Here is an 11,128-nt window from a genome sequence, read left to right as displayed (position 1 = left end):
CATTTCATTGGTTATTGCTTCTCTTATCACTTGCTATGTGATTGCAAGCCACAAAATCAAAGATGTGCACAGAATTATTTTTACTTTTAATTTGAACGCGAAATGACAATGCGGGACCTCCATTGTGATGTAATAAGAAGAGCCGGACTGCTGTCACCATCCACCAGATGTGGGAAGTTACCTCTTCCCCCCGCATGCCTGGATTGTTCATGGCAGAAGGTGATGCTTTGATATATCGCCGCTCATTCGCGAGAAGGAAAACCCAAAACTATAAGCTCCTGTTTTGTTGATGGACGAACTTCCAACTTGAATGAAGTGCGGGTCGATTGCTGGTTCTCGTTGTAAAGGGCTGTCATTACGTGGCAATGTCGATGCTAACTTTATTGTCACGTCATAAAACATCCCAGGAAGTTGTTGTGATGATGGTTAATGTGACGTACAATGACGTTGACACTTTTGCGATTTGTGGAGGTACTTTCACTTAAAGCAAGCACTTGAAGCGTGTCTCGTTCTATCTGAGTCTCTTCTGATCCGGTGTCTTGTTGAAGCTTTGGCGGTTGTCCTAGAATCACTTCTATAACTATCAGCTCGTGCTTTCCTATGGTTTCTGCAGAGGTTTGTGCTGAGTACGCTAATCACCAAACATGAATGAACTGGGAGCGCTCATCCCTCCTTAAATGCGAGTGCAATAATTACGTCGCCAAACATATTGACTGGTGGTAGGTTGATGTATCGCTCTCCCAGTTGGTGGATGGTGGGTGTATAGCTCCCTCGTTAAGCTGCATCATGTGTGCTTACGTCATAATCACACATATCCTGAGCATCGAACTGCCATGTTGAAGTTGAGGGTTGTCTGTTGTGTTGTTGGTAGTGCAATTGTTTAGGTAAAGTTTTTCGTCTGGGCTGGGCAAACCTTGTTCTTTATGGAAGCTGACACAGTGATCGAATCTGATGTCTTTTGAGCACCAACACTTAACTATCATTGAGTTGTTTCATGTTCCATTGACATTCGATTGCCACCTCGCCATTTGTCGTGTACTTGGGACGTCATAGTGGCGTAAACAATCGTTCATACGTTCGCACCACAAAAAGCTGCCGCGAAGCGACTTTATAACCCGGCGCTTAGTTTCCGTGCTGGCATTTCCATCGAGTTACTGAAGACCACGATTTATCCTGTGGCCGCTGTCTCATTGTCCGGGTCGTCGGTAGTAGTTCAATAGCAATCGAGTTTGGAACGACGTCGACTGTGAAGCAACAATGATGATCGGGTTCACTGAGCTTGATCCGTTATTGTGACGCTTGAAGGCATTAGATTGGACAATTGTGTTCATCAATATGTGTTCAACCAATAGAATTGCCACGTCCGTTTGATGCAATCAGACGTCGTTCCGATGTTTCACCACTTTGCAACTCTCAAGTGGAGTTCGTTCAATTTCTCAAATCTTTTAAATGGCGTCCTAAGGTGACGTCAGTAGAACCAGAATATTGACGGAACTCGTGACGTTTTGATGACGTATGTTGCAGGTTGTACAATTTGTAAATTTTTAAAGTAGTTACATTTTTATATATTTTTACGCCAGAAAGAGAGCACGATTAGCGAAAGAGATCGAGAGAAGTCATCCCAGGAAGGTAATGCGAAATTGTTTCAAGACAGGGGGAATCAAAGAGGTGGGTTTGAAGCAATTATGGCTCAATAAAACTTTCTATCGTAGATTAACAACTCACAAGGATGTTTCATCGCGTTGTGATCCGAATGTCAAGCCCAGTGTCAATAGATTCGAATCAAACCTTAGGGTGACATTTCGTGTTGAAATCCATTCCATCGAGCCAGTGTCGCGACTTGTTATTATCTATGTTCGCATATTCCGCGAACTTATTGTTTAAATGTCAGAGTGGATTACAACAGATGTCGGCCGATCAATCATGTTCTTCATGATGATCCATTACAATGCTATGCCATTCATAAACAATATATATATCTGCAGATATACCACAGACAAGGAAGCGATGCCGAGGCTGAAGCGATGCACTCCGCTTTTGTTTCTTTTGGTTGTGACGTCATCAGTAGCAGGACAGAGCAGCACGGCAGAAGGTAAGACCACGTAATCATGTCGGCCATACTTAGAGATGACTTTGGAATGGTTGGTCATTTACATGTGTGGGGAGGGGAGCCTTCAGGGACAGTTACAAATCATCTACATGTGTGGGGGAGGGGAGCCTTCAGAGACGGTTACAAATCATCTACATGTGTAGGGGAGGGGAGCCTTCAGGGACGGTTACAAATCATCTACATGTGTAGGGGAGGGGGCCTTCAGGGACGGTTACAAATCATCTGCATGTGAGGGAGAGGGATCTTTCAGGGGCGGTTACAACATCGAGTCTCGAAAACTTTGATCTCATTATCAGGAGCGTTGATGTATATGATGAAATAATTGATGGAAACAATGACGCCATTGATGTTGGTGTGGATTTGTGGGCCGATCCGTTTGGCGTTGATCCCGCTAAGATGACTGGGTACACAGCATTGGATGCCTTGCATGATTTGGTACAGCGTTGACCATGAACTACTTCCGTAACCATGGTAGTCAACGTTGGACTTCTGTAGTCAGTGATGAACACAATTCAGAAGTTTTGATGATTCGCAGGTTATGGCTTGCCAACTTAACGCATCTTCAGGTTTTTCAGACCGTGATTGTTTCACTTTGCGTTTCGTGATTAAGGATTTATTTTGAATGCAGCAATTTTCCATTCCTGGCTCAAATGTAAAGTCTAAATGACATCTGTTTCATCTAAACCAGTAGTTATGATTTATCGCGAAAGCGTTGGCGAAAGTTTATTGAAATCTCTTGCTGATACATTCGCGTGGGAGATTGATGACCTGAAACAAATGTATTTGTTTGTTCATAATGCAAAGTAATTACTTGAGCGGGAAGTGTTTGAATGATTGTGACGTCACAAATGCATGCGGAGTTATTTGCTCGTCATCATTGTCGCTGACGCGCGACAGCTGCTCTCTCCTCTGCCTCTCACTTTTTCAATTCCTCTCTCTTTCGCCTCCGAATCTTGAATATCAATTAATGTCCATGACGTAATAATCTATTATAAAGTTCTTCCTTTTTGGGAAATTTAGTCTATCTTTGCACAAAAGGTAGATTGTTCGCCTCGATAGCTCAGCAGTTGGTTAGCGCGTGACTTCGTGAACAAAGAAGCTTCAAGATCAAGCGGTACTGGTTCGATTCTCGCTCGGGGTGTGCGCTTGAACAACGCATTTTAAGGACTGCTCTCTATTCAGCGGAACCTAACGAATGGAATAATTCCCCTGGCAACAACAATCGGAAACTTCTCTCTGTCAATCTCGGTAACCGGCCCTGCGTCAAGAGCCTCTACAAGTATGCGAAACTACCAGGAATAACTAATCAAGGCTTTGTCAGTCCGAGGATACGCACTGCGTCCAAACCTTGCGACGCCTGGATGACCCAGGGGTCTTTGATCACCCACTTTAGGGATTGCCAAGGAGCTATAGTGAAGCGGTAGATTCCAAATGCATCTCACGAATCAATCGATCGGTGACGCCAGCCACCTCTTTGTTATCGTCGCGTTATCGCCGCGCCACCCAGTCATGTTCACGATATTGACTTTCATGATTGACAGTTGATGTTGGTGGAACGTTTGTGGATTTCCATGGGAAGTTGTGGATTCCTATTATTTGCCATCCCTTACAATATTCCCAACATTGCTTCTTTAAACGACTTCATATTTCTTGTTCTTGCATTTTTCTGTTCCTGATGGTTTAGATTAAACTGGCGGGAATGTAAGAAACGAAACTTCCATGACGTCATTGAGTGTCTCACTGGTTGCATGGCCAAGTGGGGAGGGTGCTGGTCCCACACATGCCGCTGTGTCTTTGCCAGGACACTTAAGGCATGCTTGAAAAATTGAAGATGGATACGAAGATTGGCTTCCTTGCCTTTCCGTTCACTTAATCTTAATCTTCAACTGCCGGGTGTAAGCCTGAATAGGACGAAAAATCACACATTGGCTTCCCCTCGAGATAGCGCCGAACACAGCAGCTGCAGCGATAAATTGCTTCACCAAATCTTCTTGTGCAAGGTCTCAATTTGACGAACTTCCAACAAACAATGAATGAAGTCGTTTTTCAACCAACATAATCTGCTCGACTTATTTTATTTATGATAGAGCTTCGGTAGAGAGTTTGTCTTGTTGAACCATAGGCATACGAAGCCGAGCAACGTGATCAAGTTTAACATCTTCAAGTTTATTACATTTACAAAAACACAAAACTACGCAACAAATTAAATGTCGAACGTTTTCGACATCACAAGATGTCCTCTTCAGGAATAACATACTTACAATTTAACTACATCTGAATAGAATACAATGGTTTACTAAATCTATGTAGAGGAAAAAACAAAAACTGCGCAGTACTTCAAACTAGCTCAAACTCAACGTATTTATGACATCATCATTCACTGGGAACACAATTTTATAACTATTTAAAGAAGTGACGTCACAAAAGTTTTGTCCTGTTTCGCTGCTGTGATTTCAGTAACCACTAAACAACATGCAATTCGTCAAGCTTGTCGATGATTATGACGTCACAATGCGTTTGTGATTGGAATGTAACAAATCGCGCTCGGATGTAGCAAAATATTCGCGTCGGAGTGCTTTACGATGCTTCATAGGGCCTCCTCAAGTTTGCCTTGTTGCATAGATTTGACGTTGCGGGGCGTTGAATAAATATGGCATTAAATTTACCATGAACGACAAATACAACTGGAGCCGTTACTGCTAAACTGCCCAGAACTGGGCGCGCGGAAGTATCTTAGATTAGTTTTATGAAAATGACGTTTGTGACGTCACAAGGTACAGAGACTCGCTCCCCGTCGCTGCATCATTCGTGATGATACCTTTCCATCGTTCCTGTCGTGTGCAAACAACTGAATATGGCGCCGTTGTAGGGACAGTAGCCCAGTGAGACTTCCACACCTTCTCCGGGTTCAAACATTTCCAATTAATTTTAAGATTTTTGCTTCCACAGAAAGTGAACAGACCTGTGCAGCTGTGTCCGGATGGTCGTATTCATCAAGCTCTTCATCATCCAGAGGATCATCAAGCTCTTCATCATCTGGAGGATCATCATCTTCGTCATCATCCGGAGGATCTTTCAGTTATTCGTCTTCTTCCATCAGCGGGATGTGCACCCAAGCCGAAGTTCCAGGAGAATGCATAAAAGCAAACGAGCTCTGTCAATGGTGCGCTCAAAAGGTAGGGAAGAAGATGGGGTGTGGTAGGGGACAATGGGGGAAGGAATTTATTGAACTAGCAACGTATTGAACAGAATTCCATGACGGGCTGTGCGATCATGCGACCACATCGTCGCGACTCGGTGCTCGTGGTGTTTCTGATAAACCAACGTCTTACATGGGCGAAAGTTGGAATTAGCTTTTCGTTATGTTCTTTCACTAAAAGAGCTTTATTTTTGTTTTCGAGTAACGAGCATTTCTGGAGCATAAATTGTCTACGCTACCGAGGTATATTTACATTGAAACGACGTTAAATTGCATTGCTGGACAAGAACTTGTTTGCAAGCCACAGTGTTGCTTCTCCGATGCAACCGGCTACAAATGTCGGATGTTCTGTTTGTTTTCGTAGCAGCGCCTACACTAGCCTGAGGCGGGCGCGGCGACGCAGCATCGGTCGTTGCTGCCGCATTAGTTGATACTTTATATATTTACCCTTTTTAAAATCAACTTTTACGCCACGAACCCTCAACAATAGCACGGTAGACAAACACTAGGTTTGCGATTTGTGCTTTTATGCTTTCGACGGCAACCGGAATGTTGTTGCGTCACTGCTAAGTTATTTGCAGATATTTTACATTTTTTCACCTGGAGACGCCCTTGTCACAGTTCAGTGGTTTTGCTGGTTGGTTTATTTTTACTCTTTTCATGACTGACATTATACAAGTTCAACGTTAGACGAGTTGCATGTTGCTTGTAACGTTCCTACTAGTGTGACGTAATAATGACATCAGGACAGAACAAGTAAACCATGTCCACCAACCATTGTTGCAGCATTTCAATTTGTCCAAAGGCAATGTTTGATTGATTGATTGAATCTTTATCCTCGGACTGGAACGCTTTTTGCAGAGTTTAATCCTGGCAGTTTCGCATACTTGTAGAGGCTTCAATCACTAACGCAGGGCCGGTCACCGAGATTGACAGAGTGAAGTTTCCGATCGTTGAAGTCTTGTTGCCGGTTAATTATTCCATCTATATTAGATGCCGCTGAATGGAGAACAGACCTGAACGTGCGTTGCTCAAGCGCACTCCCCGAGAGTCGAACCAGTGACTTTTGATCTTGAAGCTTCTTCGTTTCAGAAGTCACGGGCTAACCAACTGAGCTATCCGGGCGAATAAATCACGGACATGTTCTTTTGTTTTGAAAAATTAAACACCAACTTTGAACTTAACAGTTTGAAGTTTATTAAATTTTCTGTCTATTGAGTTGAATATTCCAGTTTCTTTTCACTCAGAAGAGCGTCCACATTCCGTAGACCCCCCTCGACCTGGGGCCACTCTTACTCTGATTGGTCGACCATGCTTAGGAACACCAATGACAGTGGTTGCATTCGCCCAAAGATGGAAGTAGATCTGATCACAACTTCGAGCCAACAGTAACACATCTGTGATTTTGGAAAAAGAAAATAATGCTCTTCGTTTGTGACAGTGTTCCAGTTGCATGTTGCGCGAGGCATGCATTGCATGATGCATTTGTAACAGCAGCAGCTATTCCAGTCTTTAAACTTACATCATGAAGAAGACACTTCTTTTAACCAACATACTTTCATCCACCAACTCTTCTTGAACACAGTTCCGCATTGTTACTGAACAACTGGGCAAGAGCTTGAAGTATTGTTGGAAACACAGAGGACACTTTGTAATTTGAATCACAATCGAAGGACGAGTACTGGAGAAAGTGGAAGAAGATACTGAGGAGCAATCGAGACGTGTTTTTTTAGGTGGAAGACAAAGTTGATAAAGCGGCCGTGAATACTGCACTGTTGTACGGTGCAGGTCTCAAAACTCGAAGCATCCAGAATGAAACATCACCTTCCAGCCATAATGAACACCTTATGGGAAGTTGGGACACCACTGGACACCTGATGGGAAGTTGGGACACCACTGGACAGTGGACACCTGATGGGAAGTTAGGACACCACTGAACACCTGATGGGAAGCTGGGACACCACTGTACGTCAAACTCTGGTAACGCACACAACGTCAAACTCTGGTCAAACGTCAAACAATGTCAAACGCACACAACGTCAAACGCACACAACGTCAAACTCTGGTAAGAAGATGCTATGTTTTAATGGAGTGAAACTATGGAATCAAGTACCAAAAGAAATAAAAGAAAAGTCTTACAATGTTTTTAAATTTAAATATAAATGTTTATTAAAGAATTTGTACAATGATCACTCCTGAAACGTATCATTCGCTTATTTCTCTACATAATGTTTTTTTTATGTTGCCCTGTGTTATTCCATTGTTAATGTATTGTTAATTCCATTGTTAATTTTTACAAATTAAAGTGCTGGTATTGTGCTATATATTATATACCGTATGTGTTAATGTTCTTAATTTTGGGTCTTTTGTTTAAATGTTTGGGTGGCAGCTGACTTTGGTGACCTTTTGGTCTTTCGCTGCCATCCTTGTTGTGCGAATTATTTGTGTTTATTGTGTTTTTGCTTTTTGTGTCTTTCTTTTTCGCCAACAAAACAAAAAATAAACTGAACTGAACTGTACACCTGATGGGAAGTTGGGACACCACTGGACACCTGATGGGAAGTTAGGACACCACTGGACACTTGATGGGAAGTTGGAACACAACTGGACACCTGATGGGTAGTTAGGACACCACTGAACACCATGTTCAAGTCTAACAATCATCTAGGTCGGATGCATGGTCGAGTGGTGAGAATCCAATTGCGCCGCTCGAAAGAGCACACGACAGGGCGTTTCAAGCGATATAGCGACCTGTGCCTGGTATTATTGTCTGCAATGACGTCATCGTTTTCACGTGGTTGGCTCCAAGGTCGACTTCCTACGTCATCGTTGCTTGCTGTTGTAGCGCAACCTATCGGTGGAATGAAACAAAATAGATCAGGCCGAGTTGTCCCCGCAAGTAGCTTGGGGGGCCTGGAAAGCCTTTCTCTAATTCCATTATCTTCAATCGGGCGATTAGCGGCGTCACAATCAGTTTGCCGTGAATGACAAGCGACTGACAAACACGTCATTGCTGTAAAGATGTGATTCGTGTTCATGTTCTTCAAAGCCGAACAAAACAATGGAGTGTGAAGTTAGGAGCAAAGTAGTTTCCCCATCCTCTAATCTTTGACCCGCTATCATATTTTTACAAACATAGCAATCTTGGAAATCTTCATGAAGTTCTAGTTGATTCACTGCTCAACCTGCTTCGGTTTGATTTGAATGTAACTTCTCTGATAGTTACTGTATTTCTAATCGTCGTTATAAAATATTTTAGTTGATGCAATCAGATACTTTCCTGACAAAGACAAAGTCCTGCACAGCTGTTGTAGTTTGAATGGTTTCACTCAAATGCAAAGCTCCGGTTACTTTGCAGTTACCTGCACAGCTCCGGTCGCGTTTGAGCGAAGCTTGTGCGCCATAAAATATGCCTTGTAGAAGCAAAACATGTTGAAACTGCTTGATTTGTTATTTTGTGCCGCACATTTGCAATAAACCAATGTTATATGTAGTTGGATAATTTTACAATCGACCCATTAAGTAAATTTTGAAAAAGCGGTTACATGATTCAAGTTATCTCATCAGCCGGTTAGCAAAAATACAAATATTCGGATAGTAGACTTATTGATATCCGAACTGTATAGTTGTGACGCGATAAAAGGTTATTAATGAGAAGCGGTGACTGATCAATGGTCGGGAAGAAACTTGGTTCTCGATGCAACATTTTGTGGTGGCGGGGTCAGCTGTCAGAGCCTTGTCTGGAGTTGCTCAGGTTCTATAAAAAAAATTGTGTTTCCTCAGGATTTCAGTGGGCAGCGTTGCAACATGGAATCCCTCCTGTTGGAGCAGGGATGTAACGACATCGAGGTCATCGAGTCCACCTTTTCCTCCGACGTCGCCAATGAAAAGAACAGGTTCAACCATCAAGTGGCCAGCGTGAGTTAACCTATGCATACGCTGTTTCAACGTTATCTAACGTCGCTTTTATGTGATAATTTGATGTCAATGTCACCGGGCATTGTTTTGTAACATGCCACCTTCCCCTGATTGCAAGATGGACGAACGCTCTGCCTCCTCATGACGTGATCAAAGATGACGATGAGATCACGTGACTTCATTACAAAACTTCATTCGCCGTCACCGCCCGAAACGTTTTTGCTCCTAATTTTTGCCAAAATAACCAGAGCATCTTTCATTCGGTTGCGTTGGCATTTGTTCAAATAGACGGCGCCTTGGTTGAGGTTTACGACCTCATAAAGCATGGGCCTCTGCGCTTTCCATTCAAATCGCGGAATTGTAAAATTTAAATTTCTATTAAAGTGAAAAATCCATCAGGCGGCGTTCATTGTGACGTCACAATATGTGTGCAATGCATAAGCTGCTGAATTTTCCAGAAAGATTTTTATCTGAATGTTTAGAATTTCATTTCAAATTTTTGATTTAAAATATTACTCGATTCTTATCACTTGAAATATAACTCTAAGGAATTCTGAAGGGACTTTCAAGTGTTCATAGGTCTGCGGGTCGGCCGGGAGTAGTTTGCAATAATCATTCTCCTCGCGAATGCACCCGTTCCTCTTCATGCTTTCATGCTTTCATGCTTGACTGACCATGCGTATCGATTGCAGGCGCGCATCCGGATTGGTGGATCCGTCAACATTCCCTTCCGTGTGAAGGAGCCAAAGATCTACCCAGTCGACCTCTATTACCTGATGGACGCCTCCAGCAGTATGAGGGATGACCTGCAGTCGGTACAAAAACTGGCCACAAGTCTTGGTAAGTAGGAACCAGACTCGTTAGTTCCGCCTTTGTAAAGTTTTCTTACTTTCTTGAAGTAGTTGTTCACCAACGTGATTGGTGTCTTGTTTCAAGTTTCCCCATCCCCTGCAAAGTAAGTTTGCCCCCACGCAACCTGCTTGCCCCCACGCAACCTACTTGCCCCCCACGCAACCTACTTTCCCCCACGCAACCTACTTGCCCCCCACGCAACCTACTTTTCCCCACGCAACCTACTTTCCCCCTCGCAACCTACTTTCCCCCACGCAACCTACTTGCCCCCACGCAACCTACTTGCCCCCACGCAACCTACTTGCCCCCCACGCAACCTACTTTCCCCTATGCAACCTACTTTCCCCCTCGCAACCTACTTTCCCCCACGCAACCTACTTGCCCCCTATACAACTTACTTGCCCCCACGCAACCTACTTGCCCCCTATACAACTTACTTGCCCCCACGCAACCTACTTGCCCCTACACAACCTACTTTCCCCCTCGCAACCTACTTGCCCCCCACGCAACCTACTTTCCCCTCCGTGAAATGACTTTGAACACCGAGTGCGGTCCGCGTTGGCCGCGATAACGCACCAGGATGCAAGCCGGGGGATTTCCGTTGTTCAAGTGACGGAAACTTATCGCCGTTTGTGACGTGTCGTTGCGGTGGTTGGTATCAATATATTTTGTTTTAACAGTGGAAACCTTGGAAGAGCTGACCAGTGGAGAGGAAGGGAGCGTTCAACTCGGGTTTGGGAAGTTTGTGGACAAAGTGCAGACCCCTATGACACAACTTACCCCATACCGGTGAGGTTACTATAGGTCAGCACAGGTCAAAGGTTAATGCATGAACCGTTTCACAGGCTAGAACTTGTAGTAAATCTGTAACTTTCTTGATGACGAAGGCGTGACGCAATAGCGCTCAAGGTTTGTGTTCTAGCACTTACATTTACGACCAGGGGCGCCGGAACGATTTTTGACTGGGGGGGCAAGATTATAAAAAAAGGGCACTTTTGTTTACTAAAAGGCCAATTTTTTTTTTCAAGTTTTAAGATAAGATATAGCGA

At 43.7% G+C, this 11,128-nt stretch overlaps 1 protein-coding gene across 1 annotated transcript in view; it reads left to right on the top strand.

Moving 5' to 3' along the window:
- Positions 1–2,001: 2,001 nt before the first annotated feature.
- The window catches only part of LOC145774794 (uncharacterized), a 58,312-nt gene continuing 49,185 nt past the window's right edge, over positions 2,002–11,128 (top strand). Inside the window, 5 exon segments of the mRNA XM_082586105.1 lie at positions 2,002–2,092; positions 5,060–5,286; positions 9,093–9,227; positions 9,920–10,067; positions 10,760–10,868. Coding sequence (XP_082442231.1) covers positions 2,008–2,092; positions 5,060–5,286; positions 9,093–9,227; positions 9,920–10,067; positions 10,760–10,868 — 704 coding nt within the window. The 5' untranslated portion in view covers positions 2,002–2,007.

Source organism: Aplidium turbinatum, chromosome 7 (genome assembly GCF_918807975.1).
Source record: "Aplidium turbinatum chromosome 7, kaAplTurb1.1, whole genome shotgun sequence".
In the NCBI taxonomy this organism is placed as follows: Eukaryota; Metazoa; Chordata; class Ascidiacea; order Aplousobranchia; family Polyclinidae; genus Aplidium; species Aplidium turbinatum.
Note: the sequence above shows the minus strand (reverse complement) of the source record. Positions and strands in the feature narration are given on the sequence as shown.